Source organism: Rhinoderma darwinii, chromosome 9 (genome assembly GCF_050947455.1).
Source record: "Rhinoderma darwinii isolate aRhiDar2 chromosome 9, aRhiDar2.hap1, whole genome shotgun sequence".
Classification (NCBI taxonomy): Eukaryota; Metazoa; Chordata; class Amphibia; order Anura; family Rhinodermatidae; genus Rhinoderma; species Rhinoderma darwinii.
Genome location: NC_134695.1, coordinates 45,302,660 through 45,328,539, shown reverse-complemented (window position 1 = coordinate 45,328,539; position 25,880 = coordinate 45,302,660). Strand labels below are relative to the sequence as shown.

Here is a 25,880-nt window from a genome sequence, read left to right as displayed (position 1 = left end):
TTTTAGTAAATGTGGGCCATTTTCTCTGTTGTTTGAATGGCTGTGATGATTTTCGTCCAGAGCATTCAATAAGACCCTCTTCTTGCTATCTACACAATAGGAGAGGGGGCAGAGAGGGTGGAGTGACACATGACTGCAGGATCTGACAATACAGAGGGACACAGTTCTTCATAGGAGCTGTATATACAAAACGGTAGGAGATTTTTTTTAATCAAGGCTATATGTGAAAATGCTTAATTTTTTATTTTCGATGCAATGATTACTGACTAATACCACCTTAAAAGGGTATTCCGATTTCCGTAAATAAAGGTTATTCTTTGCAATAAGAGAAGTTCTACAATATACTTCTACTGTTTCCTCACGATTTTTAAGATCTCTGCTTGCTTTCATTCAAGAGGAATTTTCATAGTTTACTTCCAGTGGATAAACTTCTGGCTTGGTCATGTAATGGACACTCAGGCGCAGGACTGGTTACATTTACTGTATAGTTTTCAGAGATGTCGTGTCCATCACATGACCAGAATAGATTTTTATCTTTAGAAGTAAACCATGAAGGGTCTTATTGAATGACTGTCTCACTACAAGAAGAGATCTTGAAAACCATGAGGAATTGATACAGAAAGTATATTGGGAAAATTGTATAACTATTCATTACACAAAGAATAACATTTAGGCTCTGTTCACATTTGCGCCTGAGGCTTTGGAGCTTCCGTTGGCAATTCCATTAGATAAAATGGCAAGAATAGCTCTGCATGCATCGCTAAAATTGCCCTCCCAATAAGGGTATGTTCACACGGCGGGGGTCCGTAACGGCTGAAATTACGGGTATGTTTCAGCCTGAAAACATCCCCGTAATTTCAGCCGTACCGGCATGTGCAGGCGCTTGAACGCCGCGTCAATTACGGCCGTAATTAGCGCTGCTATTCATTGGAGTCAATGAATAGCGGCTCCAATTACGGCCAAAGAAGTGACAGGTCACTTCTTCTACGCGGGCGTCTATTTACGCGCCGTCATTTGACAGCGGCGCGTAAATATACGCCTCGTGTGAACAGACAAACGTCTGCCCATTGCTTTCAATGGGCAGATGTTTGTCAGCGCTATTGAGGCGCTATTTTCGGGCGTAATTCGGGGCAAAAACGCCCGATTTACGTCCGTAAATAGGCCGTGTGAACATACAACCCCATCATGGTATGGTTTTGGGTAAGTAAATGGGGTCTATGGGCGCCAGTGATATCCAGCATAGCCTCGTGGCAGATGTGAACAGCGCTTTATTTGCTGAAACCGGAATTGCCCTTCAACATCTAAATATTGTAACCGCTGAAAGCTCTGTGTTAGAGGAGTTTCCCGAGATCCCCACAAAATGGACTGAATGGCGGAAATGGCATAAAATAACAAAAGAACCTATGCTCCCCTGATTAAACCCGCTCTCGCTCCAGCGCCAACGCTCTTTGTTTACCTACGTGCAGCGCTGACGTGCCTGTATACCCACGTGACCACTGCAGCCAATCACTGGCCTCGGCATGAGACAGCTGAGACTAATGATTAGCTGCAGCGGTCACGTGGTTATCTGGGCGCGTCCTCACTGTGCCAGTGGGTTTATCAGGTAAGTATAGGTTCTTTTTGTGTTTTATGGCCATTCAGTAGATTTTCGAAGGCTCTCGGAATCCCCCTTCCAATGGAATTCCCAAGACATTTTAATAGTAATACTTTTGTACTATATTAAACTCTATCAATCATATCTGTCATTGTTAGGTAAAAACTCTTGGAAGGAAGAAAGAAAGCAGCAACAAAACATAACCGGTGCTTTGGCTGCTAAATTTCTACTATTCCCCTGCTTGTGATATTATGCCTTTTTTTTATTTTTTGTTGTATTTCCCAAATGTCTGCATGGGTCAGAGGTTGTAACCCCTTATCCAGAACAATGGTCACTGTGACATTACTGGCCGGGCCCTCACCATGCCTATGACACAGGTCAGCGAGATGATCTGTAATTAAATCCGTAATCTTCTTATGGGACAGACAGGTCCCATTGCGGCTGAAACCTGCTCTAAATCCTTAGTAGTTGAAGAGATTGTTTCCCATACACTGTCTTTTTATAACCTGAGCTTCCCTCCTTTAGCCAGTATTAGGTCTCTGGTATTACGTAGTTTGCTGGCTGCCGGGCTAGTGCCAATTCCACTGCACACCAACAAAACCAAATCGGGCGTCATATGAGTGACAATTGCAGCCAACTCCTGTCTATTGGACTACTCTGACTTCTAGACACACACACACACACACACACACACACACACACACACACCTCATGTATAGCAACCACACACACACACACACACACACACACACACACACACCTCTCATGTATAGCAAACACACACACACACACACACCTCTCATGTATAGCAAACACACACACACACACACACACACACACACACACACACACACACACACACACCTCTCATGTATAGCAAACACACACACACCTCTCATGTATAGCAAACACACACACACACACACACACACACCTCTCATGTATAGCAAACACACACACACACACACACACACACACACACACCTCTCATGTATAGCAAACACACACCCACACACACACCTCTCATGTATAGCACCCACACACACCTCTCGTATAGCAACCACACACACACACCTCTCATGTATAGCACGCACACACACACACACACACACACACACACACACACACACACACACACACACACCTCTCATGTATAGCAACCACACACACACACACACACCTCTCATGTATAGCAACCACACACACACACACACACACACACACCTCTCATGTATAGCAACCACACACACACACCTCTCATGTATAGCAACCACACACACACACCTACACACACACACACACACACACACACACACACACACACACCTCTCATGTATAGCAACCGCACACACACCTACACACACACACCTACACACACACACACACACACACACACACACACACACACCTCTCATGTATAGCAACCACACACACACACACACACACACACACACACACACACACACCTCTCATGTATAGCAACCACACACACACACACACACACACACACCTCTCATGTATAGCAACCACACACACCTCATGTATAACACACACACACACACACACACACACACACACACACACACACCTCTCATGTATAGCAACCACACACACACACACACACACACACACACACCTCTCATGTATAGCAACCACACACACACACACACACCTCTCATGTATAGCACCCACACACACCTCTCGTATAGCAACCACACACACACCTCTCATGTATAGCAACCACACACACACACACACACACACCTCTCATGTATAGCAACCACACACACACACACACACCTCTCATGTATAGCAAACCCACACACACACACACACACACCTCTCATGTATAGCAACCACACACAACTCTCATGTATAGCAACCACACACACACACACACACACACACACACACCTCTCATGTATAGCACCCACACACACCTCTCGTATAGCAACCACACACACACCTCTCATGTATAGCGCACACACACACACACACACACACACACACACACACACACACACACACACACACACACACCTCATGTATAGCACACACACCTCTCATGTATAGCAACCACACACACACCTCTCATGTATAGCAACCACACACACACACACACACCTCTCATGTATAGCAACCACACACACACACACACACACACACACACCTCTCATGTATAGCAACCACACGCACACACACACCTCTCATGTATAGCACCCACACACACCTCTCGTATAGCAACCACACGCACACCTCTCATGTATAGCAACCACACACACACCTCTCATGTATAGCAACCACACGCACACCTCTCATGTATAGCAACCACACGCACACCTCTCATGTATAGCAACCACACGCACACCTCTCATGTATAGCAACCACACACACACCTCTCATGTATAGCAACCACACACACACCTCTCATGTATAGCATACACACACACCTCTCATGTATAGCAACCACACACACACCTCTCATGTATAGCAACCACACACAGCTCTCATGTATAACACACACACACACACACCTCTCATGTATAGCAACCACACACACACACACACCTCTCATGTATAGCAACCACACACACCTCTCATGTATAGCAACCACACACACACACACACCTCTCATGTATAGCACCCACACACACACACACACCTCTCATGTATAGCACCCACACACACCTCTCGTATAGCAACCACACACACACACACCTCTCATGTATAGCGCACACACACACACACACACACACACACCTCTCATGTATAGCACACACACACACCTCTCATGTATAGCGCACACACACACACACCTCTCATGTATAGCAACCACACGCACACCTCTCATGTATAGCAACCACACGCACACCTCTCATGTATAGCAACCACACGCACACCTCTCATGTATAGCAACCACACGCACACCTCTCATGTATAGCAACCACACGCACACCTCTCATGTATAGCAACCACACGCACACCTCTCATGTATAGCAACCACACGCACACCTCTCATGTATAGCAACCACACGCACACCTCTCATGTATAGCAACCACACGCACACCTCTCATGTATAGCAACCACACGCACACCTCTCATGTATAGCAACCACACACACACACCTCTCATGTATAGCATACACACACACCTCTCATGTATAGCAACCACACACACACCTACACACACACACACCTCTCATGTATAGCAACCGCACACACACACACCTCTCATGTATAGCGCGCGCGCACACACACACACACACACACACACACACACACACACACACACCTCTCATGTATAGCACACACACACACACACACACACACACACACACACCTCTCATGTATAGCACACACACACACACACACACACACACACCTCTCATGTATAGCACACACACACACACACACACACACACACACACACACACACACACACACACACACACCTCTCATGTATAGCAACCACACACACACACACACACACACCTCTCATGTATAGCAACCACACACACACACACACACCTCTCATGTATAGCAACCACACACACACACACACACACACACACACACACACACCTCTCATGTATAGCAACCACACACACACACACACACACACCTCTCATGTATAGCAACCACACACACACACACACACACACCTCTCATGTATAGCAACCACACGCACACCTCTCATGTATAGCAACCACACACACACCTCTCATGTATAGCAACCACACACACTCACCTCTCATGTATAGCATACACACACACCTCTCATGTATAGCAACCACACACACACCTACACACACACACACACACACACACACACACACACACACACACACCTACACACACACACCTACACACACACACACACACCTCTCATGTATAGCAACCGCACACACACCTACACACACACACACCTACACACACACCTACACACACACACCTACACACACACACCTACACACACACACACACCTCTCATGTATAGCAACCACACACACACACACACACACACACACACACACACACCTCTCATGTATAGCAACCACACACAGCTCTCATGTATAACACACACACACACACACACACCTCTCATGTATAGCAACCACACACACACACACACACACACACACACACACACCTCTCATGTATAGCAACCACACACACCTCTCATGTATAACACACACACACCTCTCATGTATAGCAACCACACACACACACACACACACACACACCTCTCATGTATAGCAACCACACACACCTCTCATGTATAGCAACCACACACACACACACACCTCTCATGTATAGCACCCACACACACCTCTCGTATAGCAACCACACACACACACCTCTCATGTATAGCGCACACACACACACACACCTCTCATGTATAGCGCACACACACACACACACACACACACACACACACACACCTCTCATGTATAGCAACCACACGCACACCTCTCATGTATAGCAACCACACGCACACCTCTCATGTATAGCAACCACACGCACACCTCTCATGTATAGCAACCACACGCACACCTCTCATGTATAGCAACCACACGCACACCTCTCATGTATAGCAACCACACGCACACCTCTCATGTATAGCAACCACACACACACACCTCTCATGTATAGCATACACACACACCTCTCATGTATAGCAACCACACACACACCTACACACACACACCTCTCATGTATAGCAACCGCACACACACACACCTCTCATGTATAGCGCGCGCGCGCACACACACACACACACACACACACACACCTCTCATGTATAGCACACACACACACACACACACACACACACCTCTCATGTATAGCACACACACACACACACACACACACACACACACACACACACACCTCTCATGTATAGCACACACACACACACACACCTCTCATGTATAGCACACACACACACCTCTCATGTATAGCAACCACACACACCTCTCATGTATAGCAACCACACACACACACACACCTCTCATGTATAGCACCCACACACACCTCTCGTATAGCAACCACACACACACACACACACACACCTCTCATGTATAGCGCACACACACACACACACACACCTCTCATGTATAGCAACCACACACACACACACACCTCTCATGTATAGCAACCACACGCACACCTCTCATGTATAGCAACCACACGCACACCTCTCATGTATAGCAACCACACGCACACCTCTCATGTATAGCAACCACACGCACACCTCTCATGTATAGCAACCACACGCACACCTCTCATGTATAGCAACCACACGCACACCTCTCATGTATAGCAACCACACACACACACCTCTCATGTATAGCATACACACACACCTCTCATGTATAGCAACCACACACACACCTACACACACACACACCTCTCATGTATAGCAACCGCACACACACACACCTCTCATGTATAGCGCGCGCGCGCACACACACACACACACACACACACACACACACACCTCTCATGTATAGCACACACACACACACACACACACACACACACCTCTCATGTATAGCACACACACACACACACACACACACACACACACACACACACACACACCTCTCATGTATAGCAACCACACACACACACACACACCTCTCATGTATAGCAACCACACGCACACCTCTCATGTATAGCAACCACACACACGCACACCTCTCATGTATAGCATACACACACACCTCTCATGTATAGCAACCACACACACACCTACACACACACACACACACCTCTCATGTATAGCAACCGCACACACACCTACACCTACACACACACACCTACACACACACACACACACCTCTCATGTATAGCAACCGCACACACACACACACACACACACCTCTCATGTATAGCAACCGCACACACACACACACACACACACCTCTCATGTATAGCAACCACACACACACACACACACACACACACACACCTCTCATGTATAGCAACCACAGGGCTCTGCTTTCATATGAAGTCTTTGCCCTATTGAAAGGACATCTGCTTTTATTATTGAAACCAATGTGGCACAGCTTACTCGACTCTCTCCATAACGCCCATGGTCTCTTTTGATTTCAATGGTAAAAGTGTCCGCTGAATTAGCAAATGGGGGGCCACTGGACTCCCTCCTTTCAATATTTCAAAGAAGAAAAACCAGCACGCTGGTGAGCTCGAGTGTGCACTCCGCCAATAGGATAGCTAATCCAGCATCAATATGGTCAAGGAGGACACAGCACCACGGAGACTCTTTAGCAGTGTAAAAAAAAGTTGCCGTAGATTTATTCAGACCGGTACATCAAAAAAAGTGAATACAGAGCTGCAATGTTTCGGAACTCCCGCCTTTGTCAAGCATTCCCTTCTTTCAATACGTTTGGAAGTGGATCTCTCCGAGTAGGTATTTATGAGATATCCGGTCTATTCCATAAATCTCTAAAATGGGAATGCCTCTTTCATAACTTTGGCCAGAATCTAAGCTGTCTGCACTTCTCTCATGAACATTATCCTTTGTATTTGTTTTCCTGCAGTTCCCCAGTCATCTCTTCCAACAGACAGAGGAGATGGATGCCAAACACGAGATTTTACTTCGGGTAAGACCAACACTGACCCCCCCCCCCCCCCCTAGATTTATATGTAACTCTTCTGAGACTAGCAAAACTATTCCAATCTGATATGCTATTTTTCAGCAGGACCCTTGGGTTCCATACTGTCATATCGGCGAGATCTATATATGTGGTAATTGCGTTGCTACTGAAGCATTACGCACATTTTTGAATAGTAATGCACAAGTCTATCTTTAGAGTTCATGTGTCCTACATATATATATGTGTTCACGCCACACAAAGAATTGAAAGTGTGACCGATCTATGAATGTGTCGTCAGCGCAGAGTCGCACCTCCCTCCTCCCTCTCGCTCTGCATCTCGTTACCTCTGACTATTTTAAGGAGTTTTATTTCCTTTCCTTCACACTCTGATGTTGTTTCTCTGCTCATCTCCTCTCCGTTCTTGAACGTCTTCATTCTGTGGTGATCTTTGGAATAAACACCTGGTATTTCTTCTAGTTGGTTTTCTAATTGCGAACTGAGGTGTTATTCTCGTCCTTCTCATTCCTGTAATAATCGTCTTCTTGGATATTTGTTTTCTGTTCCTTAATTGGTTCTTTTTAATATACCCGTGTCCTGGATACATGGATAAACCTCTAGTTATTTCATTATTTCCAGAATACTGTGTTCAGCAGTCACTATGTAGTGTCGATTTATAAGGATATTCGACTTCACTAAGGAGTTCCATGATCTTTAAAAAAGGAAAGATTGTGAGAGTCTGAAACTTTTTCTATTACAATATGTGGGAGCTATTGCTTTTTGTAATATTTGAGATCTGTACTGTGTGGGTTCTCCAACCGTGCTAGTTGTCCCTTCCCCATTTACTCCTGTGTAGCAGAGGGGAGTTTATTTATTTATTTTTTAGCCATCGCCTCCTTTTACTGTGTAGGATATGCCCGAAGCAATTGAGTGGATTCGCTCTTTAAAGGGGAGAGCCACCTTAGAGAGGATCTTTTACGTCCTCTAACTGAGAGCAGCATAGGAAAGGGGGAGATTTAAATTCGATATTTTCATGTAAAAAGCTGTTTGATGTCTGCCAAGTCCTGCTTTCCCCAACTCATACATGGCTAATTGACAGCTTTCCCTGTATGAAAACTCATAGGATAGCATAGGAGATTTGACAGATCTTAAGTGTAACAGACGTTTACATTTTTTGCCATAAATCAATTGTACAAACAAAGGTAAGACACCTTGTTTTAGATCTTATTAAAGAAAAATGCCTCTTTCTCCACTTTTCAGATTGTTCTTTCCTGCCTCATGCACTGATAACTCACTCTTGATTCACTTCTAAAATCCATGTTCGGTGAGTCAGAAATCGGGACCGTTAACTGAAGGATCAGGTTACATGCAGACCATAGAGATCTATGAAGAGGAGAGGGGTTAGCAGAGTGAGTAAGAGAAACACACACTGCCCATAGAAGACTATGGGGAGCAGAAGGAGATAGATACAGATACTGCTGCCAATAGAAGTTCTATGGAAAGGGGAGTGAGTGATACACAGACACACTGCAGCTTCTTGGTAAGTGTTTTAGCTCACCCCAGTGCTGGATTTTCCGCTACGTGGCTAATTTCTGCTGCGTAACGTCCTACATGCTGCTTCTAGTAAGTGTTTCATGTCTCACCCCATTGTTGGATTCTAGTAAAACCATTACTAAAAGGCTGCAGTGTCTTTGTGTGTCTGCGCCTCTCTATCGCTCTGCAGCAGCTCCCTCCTACGGCTCCCCTCTCTATAGACTTCTATGGGCAGCAGCTGTAACCTGATCCCTCAGTGAGCTGGTAATCCATCTTCATCTCTACCTCCCGAAGTACGGATTTTACCAGTGAACTGAGAGTGAGTGAGCAGTTAGGAAAAGGGGGGGGGGGGGCTCTGCTAAGTGGAGAAAGGCAATTTTCTGTAATAAGATGAACTACAAAGTGTCTAATATTTGCTTGTACTATTGATTTATGGGGAAGAAAATGTAAACAATGGATTTACTTTAAAAACATCTGTAAAGTGTCCAAACCCTTTTGCATGTAGTTAGAAATTTCCATCACTGGAAAGCGAAACGGAATGTTCACTGTACTAAAGCACTGGCATCAGGACACTATCTTTGGAAATCTCTGGCACAAAGATCATACTGTTGCACCCATTAGAACCAATATTGCAATATTTTTGCTCAGATCTGTTATTTTTTTTTCGTTATTTTTTTTTTTAGAGATTTCCTGTGATGAAAATCTCTGACTAGAAATACACTGGACTCTCTGCACACAGCACTTTTTGACCACTGACTCTTTCGTATTCATACAATGCTGCTAAATGTATTCTGATGACATTGTGGCTCTAACACTACCCTGTCCTGTGTTTTAGCAATCCTGTGTGAATTGCGGCAGAGAAGCCCTTAACGAATGCACTGGCTGCCACAAAGTGAATTACTGCTCCATCTTCTGCCAACGGAAGGTAGGAAGTGTCTCAAGTATGTCTGGAAGAACCTTATTCCTGAACAAACTGAAATGTGCTTTACCCAAATTGTATGTGCGCATTCACATGTGCTAACCGTGTACAGCCGGAGAGAGAACAAGGTGTAAACGTGGCCCCTCACACCACACTGCATGTTGCATAGACAATCTGTTGTACGGCTGACATCACATAGATGGGATCATTAGGCTGTTGATCCTTAACCTCAAAGATAAGGCCACGTCCTGCACATCTCTCCACACTGTAGGATTGTAGCAATGGGTGGCATGGATCGTTCCCATTGTAACCATTCATCAGTGGGTCCTCAGGACTAATGTGAATGAAACCCATTTGCTTTGCTCTCTCTATTTAAATGGATGAAATTCCTTTAGTCCGCAGCTCAAATATTTATCGGCCAGCGTGTGCCTGAAATTCAGTTTTCATCGAGAACCACCAGATGTCCAGATTGTAACCTTTTCACAGTGAGGAACAGAATATCAGAGGACTCTATATTGGTCGCTATAGAAGGGCTTGTGCATACGGTTTATACATTAACCCCCTATAGGTGTCTCCAGGCAGACACAATTTTTATATATTTTAAGTTTTGTCTATTTTGGGAGGAGGTGCTTCAAGATCTGATATTTGCCCTCCTGGTGACTTTAATACTTTGCAGTAATAATTATACAGTTATTGCACAGACCTTATTAATGTTGTGTTCTCATGTACTGAAGGGTGTATTTGTATATTTATAGTTGTGTAGTATTCCTGCATCCTATAGCTGGCGATAAGATCTCTGTCTTTTATTGATGGTTCTGATTTCATTTTTGCCAGGACTGGAAGGATCACCAGCACCTTTGTGGCCAGGCTTCCACCTTATCAGTCCATGCTGATGATGTACACGTCACAGAGAAGGAGCCGGTCTGACCTTTCGTTCGTGGCGTGTTCTGATAATGTCCTCGTTTTCTTAAATTTTCTTGATCAAACACAATGAAATGGAAAGTGCTAGTAAGGGTTGTAACTGACCCTTATTTTTATTTGTTTTTAATAATACAGGAGATCTAAAATGTCTGAGACGATCTACTGGTCAGACAGAAAGAGAACCTGATTGTATTTGGATAAGGTTATTTATATTATTCGTATGATCTGTAAATTGTTATTTTAAAAAGACAGTTGAACGTAATGGTAACAATATACCATCTGCTTTGAAACGTCTTGTGTTATGTTCGTTTGATATTTAGGATAAAATTCACATCACATTAGAGCTCTACGTCTGGCATAGATGTCTACTGTAGGGTTCTATTGGCCGGATATATGCCAAAAGCGTTTCACTGAATGCCAAAGAAAAAATAGCTGCAAACGTGAAGCTACATACTCCTATATGGACCTATGACCACCTCCATAAAGAAGATCTTCACTGCTAGGTCCTACGTTTTAAAAAGCAGCACATTTATTGTGTAGGAAAAAAAATGGTGTGGGGCATTTACTAGACTATGCTGATTCTAGGATTAGGCCCTAGGCTGAGAATTGTAGTCTATGGGGAGTGTCTCCGGCTACGACTCCTTCCATATGGTCAATGGGTGGATTTGGTAGCCTAATGACACAACCCCTGACCTTTTAATGTGACTCCTTCTCACAGGATATAAAGGTATAGTGAGGGGTATTCTGTTAATCTTTTCTTAAATGCCCTAACAGGGCATGTTGAGTTGGATAGGTGGAGCTCCCCTGACTCATTCTTCTATTTGCTAGATTTAAGCACCGCATCAAGGTAGGCTTACCGTTTTGGAGGACTGCCGGGATCCATTGAATCAATGGACACCTACTAAACGATAAGTAATGTACTGCTGCAGGGAAAATGAGCACTTACACTCCAGATCCACCCGGCAATAATGGCTGATCGCAGGGGCTTCTAGCAGTGAGCCACCACGCGATCATCTTTCCAGACCAGACTGGTCATACCTTTTTAAGTCTTTTGATATTAAAATGGTTAAAACTACATTGATTCTATATAAAGTAGGACAGTATAAATATTTTGCATAAACTTTTATTTGTTCATCAACTAATGCATTGTGGTTCATATTCGTGTGTGGCGTTTATGACCTGGACCATCTTTCTATAGCAAAACTGCTTTGTTACGTTGTTTACATTGATGATTATGTGGGTGAATCACATCGTACAAATGGGTTTTATGAGAAGTAAGAGTATATAGAATGATCACATTTCTTAAAGTATTAAGTTGAATTTGCAGAACGCAGTCATTTTATATAGAATTTCAATAAACTATGGTACTGCGTCATGTCTACATTTGTGTTTCTTTTTATGTTTTGTTTAAGTAGATGTCGCCATTATCATACTAGAACATGTGAGTTTATTGACTTAAAGGGTTTATTCAGTCATAAAAAATTGATGGCCTGATATCCTCCGGATAGGCCATCAATATCTGGACTTCACCCGACTTCAACTCTCGACTTCACCCGCCGATCAGCTGTTTTAAAGGGGCCGCGGCACTCATGCGAGTGCTGCCCTCCCTTTACTGTCACTGCTCGTACTGTGAATCTCTGACACACTTGTAGTTAGTGACATTAACTTGTAGGGGAGAAGGCTGTAATACTGTGAATGGCCGCTACAAGTGAGTTGGCAATTTACAGTACAAGCAAGCGATGAAGGGGGAAGCAGCGCTCGCATGTGCACCTCGGCCTCTTGCAAACAGCTGATAGGCAGGTGTGCCGAGAGTTGGACCCACACCAATCAGATATTGATGGCCTATCCCGAGGACTAATCGAAAGGAGTTTGACGCATAAAAATTACTGGTCCACTAGTAAATTAAACCTCTGCGCTAAGAGCTGAAGCGAGCACAGTTCTTGGTAAAGTGTCTTGAGCTCCTTTTTTGTTTCTAGAAACCGATGATGGTTTCAACTCAATGACGAGTCAGAAGATAAATACAGTAGAACATTAACTTCTTCGACTGAACTAGAGATGAAATCCTCAAACATTTTGGAGACAGACATTCTTGCAAAGTGTCATAATAAATACCACATATTCTGCTCCGTACGGTCTTGAGATTCCTTCTTCAGACCAGCAATGGGACCTAGTACTCCAGCATCACAAGACCACATAGTCCCTTTAGAGATACTCCTAAAAGAATTGTTTGGTTAAAATAAATTCAAAAACTATATTAAGACATTCAGGGTATGTTCACACGAGGGCGTCCGTTACGGCTGAAATTACGGGGATGTTTCAGCCTGAAAACATCCCCGTAATTTCAGCCGTACCGGCATGTGCAGGCGCTTGAACGCCGCGTCAATTACGGGCGTAATTAGCGCTGCTATTCATTGGAGTCAATGAAAAAACGGCTCTAATTACGGCCAAAGAAGTGACAGGTCACTTCTTTGACGCGGGCGTCTATTTACGCGCCGTCTTTTGACAGCGGCGCGTAAATATACGCCTCGTGTGAACAGACAAACGTCTGCCCATTGCTTTCAATGGGCAGATGTTTGTCAGCGCTATTGAGGTTCTATTTTCGGGCGTAATTTGGGGCAAAAACGCCCGATTTACGTCCGTAAATAGGCCGTGTGAACATACCCTCAGAGTTAATAGAAAGGAGTCCCCTGTTCAGAACCTCCAACAATAAACTGACGTAGAGAGCGGCTACTAAGCGTCTCCCTCTTTGGGGGGACCTGACCTGACCTGACCTGACCTGACCTGTCCATGCAATAAGCACCGTGTAATGTTTCAGTTCATCTGTGGTGGTGCTGCAGTAAATTTCAACACTTGCTAAAAGGTTTCCCCGCAGATTACTGTTGATCACTGGGGGTCACAGACAAATACGAACAAAACCAGCATCTTTATATCAAACAATCGGTTTATTGATCTATGTAAAATCTTTCTTCTGCATTATAGGTTGTAAGTTTACAAACTTACATGTCTTAAGTACTGCTATAGTCCATCACGAAACAAAGCTGTTAAAAAATGTTTCCAGGACCACTCTCAAATGACTAATGAAATTTCGGCAAAGGGGTCTCTCCCTGGTTCTGCACAGCAGAAAGGGGTTCTGTCTGTAGAGAAAGCAAGTTAGTACAAACTTGTGGAAAGCTAATTATAATTGTATTGTTGAACCCATCAAAGGACTACGTATGGATGATATAATGTTAACTCTTTGTTTGAAACAACTGCCAGAGTGAATTGAGCCGCATGACATCATTACCCCATTTTTATAGGTTATCTGCTGCTTCTCCAGCATCTCTGCTGAACACCATATTACAGATTTTAGGAGCTCTACATTTTAATTAAATCCGTAACCGTTCCAGATCCACAATCGCTAAAACAGCGAGATGACGTTTACTTATCTCCATTTCATGCTCGGGACTTAAGATTTTTTATGTCCAGTGACTCAATGCCACATAGAAAAGAACTATGCCGTATAATAAGTCCACACAGTAACGTTCAGTACAGGACCTGTTGCGCTATGTGACGTCTTACGTTGTTCAGCAGCACAGTCGAAGCACTTTGCGAAAATAGTTCCTGAACTCGGTGTTGAATATGGTATAAATGACTGGGTTCAGGGCACTGTTGACATATCCCAACCATGTGACAGTGCTGAAGAGAGGTGCAGGCATAGAACAAGATTCGCATAGAGCACGGGTGATGTGCACCACAAAGAATGGCGTCCAGCAGAAAAGAAATACACCTGGGAAGGAAGAAGCAAAATACATTAAACACAACAAAATGAATAGCAATGATTATAACGTAAGAAATTTTTTTTCTATTTGAAGAATAGGTGATATTCCCATTATTATGACCCGAAATTAAGCAGATCTCCCCCAAAAAAAGTTTATACCCATGATGCAATATGATAAACTTAGCCTGATATTGCAGAATGTCAGATGATTGTCTTATAGAAAATTATAAGTGTGACTGGACAGGGCTTGTGTGTGAGAGAGAGAGAGAGAGAGAGAAAAGACCACGGCGCCACATAGTGCAGTTCAGTAGGGTAGGCTAATGGAAGAATGAAAATACCATGCTCACCAGAAAGCCATAGGTAATGCGCGAAATAAATCCACGGGTGCTGCTGCCAGATCCGGACCGGTTGCCAAAGGTAACCGCTGGTGTATAGTAGATAATTGTAGAACAAGGGGGATCTATAACGGCGCTGCTGCGTGGACCAAGTCAAATGGAGAAATAGTAGTCTCCAGAGACTACTATTTCTCCATTTGACTTGGTCCACGCAGCAGCGCCGTTATAGATCCCCCTTTTTCTACAATTATCTACTGGACAGGGCTTAAAAATGATACGTACAGGTCATTTTGTATGATCAATGGCTGAAGGACCATGTATTTTTTACATCTGCGTGTTTTACCATATTGGATACAATCCACTGGAGTTCCATGCGCGAAGATTTCATCTGTTATAAGGGGTATGTACATAACACACTAAGGCCTCCGTCACACATTGTTGTGCATATATGGCTGGGAAATCCGATCACGTGACCTTCCTATGGGTGCTGAATACGGATGACACACGGAAACAACACGGCTGTAATATACGGGCATACGGAACGGTTGCGAAAGCAATACTGGGGCATTATGGACCCACATGCGGACACTAAAATACATAGTTTATGACCTGATCAGTGGAAGCAGTTGTGTGCAGGAGGCCTTAAAGACACCGCAGAAGATAATGGTCAATATATTGTCTCTATATATATATATATATATATATATATATATATATATATATATTTATTGGTGAATAAACCATTTTGATATTTTTGGAGTGCTACTTCTTCATCCATTTTTTTTTTTTTTTATAAATACCAAACCAAACAGACATCACAATAACGTCAATGACCTCCGGAAATCTGACTGTATTATACATGTGTAACGTTCCGTGCAGGCGGCACTAGTTTAGATAAACTGCATATATTAGACTGTCATATGGATTAAAAACGGCATTTTACCAGCATAGTCATTTTGTGAACTGAAGCATGTTACCTCAGCTGCTTTGTCATCATGAAGCTGATACATCATGCTATGAAAAATGGCAGCCTGCATAATACATTAAAGAAAGCCGGTGATTTTTATGGTAGAATAAATGTGATTCATTCATAGAGTTTATAGTTTGGGTCGCTAATCTCCTTTTCTATTAAGTCGATCACAGTTACACATTTTCTTTTCTGTGCGTTCCTCATTGTAATTCTAGTGGTTATCCGCTGTGCCAAGACAGGCCAGTATCTCTGAAATGAATTTAATCTGTCACTATTACCAGCCAGGTGCTAACATAGCATAATATGTCCTTGACAGTTGCCCTTTTTACCAATCTTGGTGGACCACTGATGAGGGTTATACTTCTAGAGAGTCTTTCCTGCTCCCTACTAGATAGATGTGCAGTAATTGTGCTAGAGGTGATTAACTCCAAGGTCACCTCTAAAAGTTGTTGTCTTCTGCTGAATTATTGGGGCCTGTTATTGTATCAGAGCCAGGGACCACCGGGGAGCCCCTGGTACCCTGATGAGCCAATCTAACCCTGTGTGCACTCACCACTCTGGGGGCTTCCTATAATGTAACAACACTAAAATGAATGGCAGGAGAATTATTTTAGAGAAGTTGCCAGACGTTGGTGCAGGAACTAGGGATAGTACGTTATACCTTTGGGCACACGGTCTGCCGATGTACACTAGTAACTTGGGCCCTAACCCAATATTTGGGACTGACTAAATATTAGGGACAGCATTTTAAAATATAGGACACCAGGCACTGTCAGGGGCACTAGACCGGAGGACAACAAGGGGTAGGGCAATCGACCATTGGATACCAGGGTGTGTATAAGATACTAAATACCCCAAAAAATAAGCAATCGGAGATATCCGCATAACTGTTTTTTTATTGTGCCTCACATTGTATGATGCAAAGTTTCAGCCCATACAGTGGTGAGCCTTCCTAAAGCAGTCTAAGGAACTAAATCACTATACACAAGGGACTAGATATTAAACTTATTGAAACCAAGGACTGGACGTTATCAACTTGATCATCAAGGTGACAAGCAGTAGATTATCCAGGACATAGGCCCATTTGGCCCTGATCCATCTCTGCTGCCAATGACATTTCTATGTCTTCATCAAACAGTTTGATTCTGTTGAACTTTACAATATCTCTGCATTCTGCACTAATCCTGTACAATTACAACTTCTAAGATCACTGCTTCTGTAAGGTTAGAATAGAACCATGAATGTAGGTTCGCTCCAGTCAACTGCCCTAACCTGAGAAAAATCAGCAACATGCCACCAAGTATGCAATTAATTCCAATTATTATAAATTATTATAAATGGTCATGGTGCCGCTTGATCAGCTGTCAGGGAGCATGGCGGCACAGTGGTGAACATCCGTTGCCTCTCAACACTGGGGCCATGGCTTTGTTTTCCACCACAGTGCATTCCGCAAGGCGTTTGCATCATGTTGGCATTTTTCGTTTCCGCAGTATACACCAGGAATAGTCCTAGTAGAAAGATTTATATTAGAGCCTTATTTATATAATTAAGATTTTTATATAAACCTTGCAAAACCTTTTAATAAATAATGCCGCCTGTATCTGATGGGAAATGATTGTTTGCTATATTCTAAACTTTGAGTTTTGCAGACGGCTGCTTAGATTTTCTATGTTGCAGGCAACCTAAGTGACCATTATCTATTTATAAAATAGGCTTAACTAAATTGGAATCCTGGGATTGAATGGAGCTCATAAGGAGTGATTTAGACACAGAATGATGTCAGCAGCTCTTTCTCTAATCATCAGCAAGGGATGCCTTGAGACTTCACTACAGCATACCTGCCAGCCCCGCTCCTTTCACAATGAGCTAATGTTCTACTTCTGCTTTTCACACTCATCTGCAATTTCAGCTTATCTAATTATTTACTTAATTAACAGCTTTTTTTTTTAACAACATTTAAAGGGCCAGTAAGCCTAAAGGGCAATTGAACCTAGCTAGATTGTTATTAACTCCTGACCTAAAGCTTAAGCGCAGTTGGGTTATGCAGTAGGACAATGATCCGAAGCACACAAGTCCACCTATGAATGGCTGAAAGGATACAAAATTAAAATTTTGGATTGGCCAAGTTAAAGTCCTGACTTGTATCCCATTGAGATGCTGTGGCAAGACCTTAAAGAAGTTGTCCAATGGCCCAAAAATTTAAAATAAAATCCTGAAAATACTTTTCAAAAGGTTCCCTCATCATCAGACCACATTTCAACTCACAAATTATTATTTTAGGGTTACTTACCGAACCCTAATATTGCTGCAGACATGGCCTTTACTTTCCGGTAACGGAGAGGCCACTTGTGCCGCCTTCTCCTTGCATCCACTGCTTTCCTAACTCTGCACAAGATTCCTCTCCCACCGCTTTCCTCTGTTAGGCCTCATGCACGCGGCTGTAGCTGTATGCACGATCCATGATTACGGCACCGATGTGACGATGAGTGTCAATCGCTGGCCATCCGCAAGTAACGGACCGTGCACACATTGGTTTCAATGAGCCCAGACTGCAAATGCGGCCCGTATAATGACATGTCTATAATGACTATTTTTTTTGCGGTCCCGGCTCCAGGCAATACACGAACCGTGGAAACTATGGCTAGTGTGCATTGGCCCATAGGTTAACATGTGTTTTATACTATCCGCAATTGCTGCTCCACAATTGCGGAGAGTATGCGGTCACAAATGCATGGTCATGTGCATGAGGCCTTACTCTATCTTCCCCCTTGTTCAGTCTGTGCAAGGATGCCCTCTTGCGAAGAGAGCCAGCCACTTGCGGTCATATGCTTGATGACGCACCAACACAAATAGGAGGGGAGGCAGCCCTCAGTCACACCGGACTGTGAAGATGCGTCATCAAGCAAGAGGAAACGGGAAAGCTGACACCACGTGACCAGTTTTGATTCGGATATTCAGTCCAGAATTGAAAATTTAAGTCTATAAATAAGTGCCTTCTTATCATATAACAAGATAATGAGGTAACAATTTTTGGTCTTCGGATATCCCTTTCAAATTGGCAGTTCATGCTCTAAGACCCTCCGATGCAGCTGAATTAAAACAACTGTTTAAAGAAGTGTGAGCCAAACATCCTTCACAGCAATGTAAAAGGTGGTTCATGTATAAAAATGTAAGCGACACGGCAACTGCGCCATAGTTTGTCTAGCAGCTGCCCTTTTTACAATCTTGGCAAGTATGCTTTTAACTCATGGGTGGTAGACAGGTCCCTCCACCACAGTGTTTACAGGCGATGGACCCACCCTCTGTTTGACATGAACTCCCATAGATTATAGCTCAATCACCCACAAAAAGTGTTTTTCTCCTGGTAGGCTATAAACCCCCCACCAAAATATGGCCTTCGCTTTGGTCTCATCACATCACAGATATATATTTTTTATATATATCGGAGGCTTTCTCTTTGTCAGCCCTATTCACTTTAATAAAGTTAAACGGGTTGTACGGGCACGGACAACTGATGACCTAGCTACAGGATAGGTCATTTGTATATGATTGGTGGGGGTCCGACATCCGGACCTCGCACTGATCAGCTGCTCCAGCTGCCTCCGTGCGCCGCACATTATGCAGTGTATGCAGTTTTCGGAGGCGGAAGCAGATGGCTCCCTATGCTGAATAGCAGCTGGGCTCACTTAAATAGAAGCAAAGTTGCAGTACTGCATCTCGGCCGCTATTCTGGACCAGAGCCATCTCGCTTCCGGCATAGACATCCGGTGCCCGGAGGCAGCCGGAGCAGCTGATCGGTGCGCGGTCCGGGTGTCAGACCCCCACCGATCATATACCGTGTCCGGACAACCACTTTAAGATGCAATACCAAACACAACCCTCTGACAGCTGTGGAGCACTTTTTGAAAGGAAACAACCATGTTTTTCTAATCCTGCACAACTTCTTTAAAAAAAAAATAAAAAAAAAATCTAGTACTGACTACCTGCACAAAAATATAATTACTTCAGTATAGTAGATTTACAGTGAAGGAAATAAGTATTTGATCCCTTGCTGATTTTGTAAGTTTGCCCACTGTCAAAGACATGAACAGTCTAGAATTTTTAGGCTAGGTTAATTTTACCAGTGAGAGATAGATTATCTAAAAAAATTAATATATATTTATTTGCATTGTGCACAGAGAAATAAGTATTTGATCCCTTTGGCAAACAAGACTTAATACTTGGTGGCAAAACCCTTGTTGGCAAGCACAGCAGTCAGACTTTTTTTTGTAGTTGATGATGAGGTTTGCACACATGTTAGATGGAATTTTGGCCCACTCCTCTTTGCAGATCATCTGTAAATCATTAAGATTTCGAGGCTGTCGCTTGGCAACTCGGATCTTCAGCTCCCTCCATAAGTTTTCGATGGGATTAAGGTCTGGAGACTGGCTAGGCCACTCCATGACCTTAATGTGCATCTTTTTGAACCACTCCTTTGTTGCCTTGGCTGTATGTTTCATGTCATTGTCGTGCTGGAAGACCCAGCCACGAGCCATTTTTAATGTCCTGGTGGAGGGAAGGAGGTTGTCACTCAGGATTTGACGGTACATGGCTCCATCCATTCTCCCATTGATGCGGTGAAGTAGTCCTGTGCCCTTAGCAGAGAAACACCCCCAAAACATAATGTTTCCACCTCCATGCTTGATAGTGGGGACGGTGTTCTTTGGGTCATAGGCAGCATTTCTCTTCCTCAAAACACGGCGAGTTGAGTTAATGCCAAAGAGCTCAATTTTAGTCTTATCTGACCACAGCACCTTCTCCCAATCACTCTCAGAATCATCCAGATGTTCATTTGCAAACTTCAGATGGGCCTGTACATGTGCCTTCTTGAGCAGGGGGACCTTGCGGGCACTGCAGGATTTTAATCCATTACGGTGTAATGTGTTACCAATGGTTTTCTTGGTGACTGTGGTCCCAGCTGCCTTGAGATCATTAACAAGTTCCCCCCGTGTAGTTTTCGGCTGAGCTCTCACCTTCCTCAGGATCAAGGATACCCCACGAGGTGAGATTTTTCATGGAGCCCCAGATCGATGTTGATTGACAGTCATTTTGTATGTCTTCCATTTTCTTACTATTTCTTACTATTGCACCAACAGTTGTCTCCTTCTCACCCAGCGTCTTACTTATGGTTTTGTAGCCCATTCCAGCCTTGTGCAGGTCTATGATCTTGTCCCTGACATCCTTAGAAAGCTCTTTGGTCTTGCCCATGTTGTAGAGGTTAGAGTCAGACTGATTAATTGAGTCTGTGGACAGGAGTCTTTTATACAGGTGACCATGTAAGACAGCTGTCTTTAATGCAGGCACCAAGTTGATTTGGAGCGTGTAACTGGTCTGGAGGAGGCTGAACTCTTAATGGTTGGTAGGGGATCAAATACTTATTTCTCTGTGCACAATGCAAATAAATATATATAATTTTGACAATGTGATTTTCTGTTTTTTTTTTACTATAATCTATCTCTCACTGGTAAAATTAACCTAGCCTAAAAATTCTAGACTGTTCATGACTTTGACAGTGGGAAAACTTACAAAATCAGCAAGGGATCAAATACTTATTTCCTTCACTGTAATTCATGTTCCTTATGCACTAAAATACAATTTCAAGTTGTCACACTTTTATAAGTCCTGCAAAAAAACAAACAAACAGTCTTTTGGTTACATAGTTGCATAGTATGGCTGAAAAAAGACACATGTCCATCAAGTTCAACCAAGGGACGGGAAAAGGGAAGGAAAAATTTCTACACATAGGAGCTAATATTTTTTTGTTCTAGGAAATTATCTAACCCTTTTTTAAAGCCATCTACTGTCCCTGCTGTGACAGCTCCTGCGGTAGACTATTCCATAGATTCACAGTTCTCACGGTAAAGAAGGCTTGTCGCCTCTGCAGCTTGAACCTTTTTTTCTCCAGACGGAGGGAGTGCCCCCTTGTTTTTTGAGGGGGTTTTACAAGGAACAGGATTTCACCATATGTTTTGTATGTGCCATTAATATATTTATATAAGTTAATCATGTCCCCCCTTAGTCGTCTTTTTTCAAGGCTAAATAGGTTTAATTCTTTCAATCTTTCCTCATAACTTAAATTCTCCATGCCCCTAATTAGCTTCGTTGCTCTTCTTTGTGGTTGAAATATGATTTGTGATAAAAAAAAAAAAAACAGCAGGAAAATGACAAAGTCCAGAATTCAGAGCTGCTTTGTCATCAATTTCGCTGATACAAACGTTGGAGTGCTAAGGTGAGTTATATAAGTTAAAGAGGCTCTGTCACCAGATTTTGCAACCCCTATCTGCTATTGCAGCAGATAGGCGCTGCAATGTAGATTACAGTAACGTTTTTATTTTTAAAAAACGAGCATTTCTGGCCAAGTTATGACCATTTTTGTAGTTATGCAAATGAGGCTTGCAAAAGTCCAAGTGGGTGTGTTTAAAAGTAAAAGTCCAAGTGGGCGTGTATTATGTGCGTACATCGGGGCGTTTTTAATACTTTCACTAGCTGGGCGCTCTGAAGAGAAGTAACATCCTCTTCTCTTCAGAACGCCCAGCTTCTGACAGTGCAGATCTGTGACGTCACTCACAGGTCCTGCATCGTGACGGCCACATCGGCACCAGAGGCTACAGTTGATTCTGCAGCAGCATCAGCGTTTGCAGGTAAGATCGACTTACATGCAAACGCTGATGCTGCTGCTGCAGAATCAACTGTAGCCTCTGGTGCCGATGTGGCCGTCACGATGCAGGACCTGTGAGTGACGTCACAGATCTGCACTGTCAGAAGCTGGGCGTTCTGAAGAGAAGAGGATGTTACTTCTCTTCAGAGCGCCCAGCTAGTGAAAGTATTAAAAACGCCCCGATGTACGCACATAATACACGCCCACTTGGACTTTTACTTTTAAACACACCCACTTGGACTTTTGCAAGCCTCATTTGCATAACTACAAAAATGGTCATAACTTGGCCAGAAATGCTCGTTTTTTAAAAATAAAAACGTTACTGTAATCTACATTGCAGCGCCTATCTGCTGCAATAGCAGATAGGGGTTGCAAAATCTGGTGACAGAGCCTCTTTAAGTTCATTTTTTTAAAGATCAGGCCCCATGCACACGAACGTGTTTTTGCGGCCGCAATTCACACACAAATCCGGGTGAATTGCGGTCCGATTTATTTCAATGGGCCCATGCACACGACCATGGTTTCCACAGTCCGTGCATTGCCCAGGAGCCTGGACCACAAAAAGATAGGACATGTCTTATTACAGCCGTGTTTTGTGGTCTAGGCTCTTAGAAATAGAATAGAATGCACGCGGCCAGGTGCGCGGCCCGCGGTTGACACTCCGTGATCCTCCGAGCCGCAAATCACGGCCGTGTGCATGAGGCCTAAATTTGTATCTGACAGGAATGACTCTAAAATAATTTGGGTAGATAAAAAGTAATATATTTTTTTCTTAATGCAATATTTTTACTAATATAAAAATGACAAAAATAAAATTTTTTTAAAATTTTTTTTTTTTTCATCCATGTTATTAAAGAAAGAATTGTTATTTTCCATCATTAGAATATTCAGAAACAATGTACCAGAGAGAAATAGAACTGTATGTTATGATGATGATTGGTGGCCCATTTTTTTTTAATTGTTATAACCTACTTATTAGATAATGGTGTAGCTTTGTATTCTTCACACTTTTTTCTTTCAGTCCTAGATCCAGTGAATTACCATTTCTATATTACACAGTGTCCTGGCACAGTAGACACTCGACACTTGTGCACATAACCTGTTTTACTGTATTCTTGGTGTGGAGACACTGAGTACTATTTATGTACTTTTTGCTAGATCTATCTGGCGTCACCTATGACAGGTGGTACAAACACATTGCATTGCAAAACCATATTGGCTTAACTGTAATATCATTGAAATTAAAACAAATTATGTGACTTTATACTATCCAATCTGTAAATTGACTAGTCTTGTCAGGTATTCGTACATATGGGCATTGCTCAGTAGCTTAGTAATTATGAGTTGGGGCCATACATATTTTAGTTACATAGGCTGAACCTGCAAATTTTGACAGGGTTGACCGACTATCTAAAGTGTATGGGGGCCTCCCGACTTCCCTCATGGCACATGTCTAAGGAGAAAAGTATCGGGTAAGTTAGATTTCAATCCCGATCCTTTTGTTCTCAAGAAAGATAAGATGCTGCCAGAGGTATCTGGCAGTGGCTTACTCCCCTCTCCCCATTCAGAATACATTCACACTCGGCCGAGCCCAGTGGGCATGTGTATGAGGGAATCGGGAGGAATAGCTGTCGGTTCTTCTGCCCAAGTGGATGACACCCGACACGGCCGTCATTACACCTCCCTCAAGGGTTGTCACTCAGCTTGCAGAAAAGCTAGGTAACCTCCTCTTACATTTTTCCTGATTTCATGAAGGGACACTATTTAGTTACGACCATTATAGAATAGCGTTAAAGAGTATTTTTAGTAAAAATTGTCATATATTGGTCAACGAGAAGTTAGAGCAGTAGCCAAAGTTTTATAATTATGTTTATTTGACTTACAGAAACATTGACATTTTGGTTGTCACTTTAGAATCGGCATTTTCTCTAACTTTTTGGATTTAGTAATCTATGGCCAATTTACATTATGAGTGGAAATCCTCATTTAAACCGGTAACCAAAAGTAACATTTCAATCCAACAAGAGCCGGAATATCAATCATTGCAGAGTGTAGAATTGGAAAATAAACTGTAATGACCGGGGGGTAGGGAAACGGACAAGTGAGCCCTAATCTACCCGCCACTCTGTCCCTGCCTACTTGCAACGACCCGCCCTAGGCGACGGGGTACAACTGGGCGGCGGTCCCTGCACTCAGTAAGTGCACGACAAACATACAAGGGAATACAAGCAAGGGAAAGGGGCAGTTGCCCACGGCAACACCGTGAGCAACCAGAGTGGTGAACGAGCCGAGTCAAGCCAGGAGTGTGCGAGGTACCAAACGAAGAGCAGAAGAGTAGTCAGTAAGCCAGGGTCTGTATGGAGCAGGAACAAAATAGAAGGAGCTGTAGCTGGGCCAGGAAACCACACGAAAAAGAATCACAAGCACCGAGGGACAGGAAGGGCAGGCTTAAATAGACCGAGGGCGGGAGCTAGCTGAGTCTGGCCAGGTTGCGATAGGCTCTCCCACTCCTAAGCCTGCCAGCCTGAGTGGTGGAA

At 43.4% G+C, this 25,880-nt stretch overlaps 2 protein-coding genes across 6 annotated transcripts in view; one reads left to right on the top strand and one right to left on the bottom strand.

Moving 5' to 3' along the window:
- The window catches only part of DEAF1 (DEAF1 transcription factor), a 31,223-nt gene extending 18,267 nt beyond the window's left edge, over positions 1-12,956 (top strand). For 3 of the 5 annotated variants that reach the window (XM_075837590.1, XM_075837589.1, XM_075837588.1), the window contains 3 exons: positions 8,158-8,220; positions 10,580-10,669; positions 11,498-12,956. In XM_075837590.1, coding sequence (XP_075693705.1) covers positions 8,158-8,220; positions 10,580-10,669; positions 11,498-11,590 — 246 coding nt within the window. In that variant the 3' untranslated portion in view covers positions 11,591-12,956. Of the gene's footprint in view, positions 1-100; positions 194-8,157; positions 8,221-9,471; positions 9,615-10,579; positions 10,670-11,497 lie in introns of those variants that run through there. The other 2 variants (XR_012850561.1, XM_075837591.1) reach the window with 2 other exon arrangements.
- A 1,573-nt stretch (positions 12,957-14,529) lies between these two features.
- DRD4 (dopamine receptor D4) overlaps positions 14,530-25,880 on the bottom strand; it is a 37,282-nt gene continuing 25,931 nt past the window's right edge. Inside the window, exon 4 of the mRNA XM_075836950.1 lies at positions 14,530-15,350. Coding sequence (XP_075693065.1) covers positions 15,148-15,350 — 203 coding nt within the window. The 3' untranslated portion in view covers positions 14,530-15,147. The remainder of the gene's footprint in view (positions 15,351-25,880) is intronic.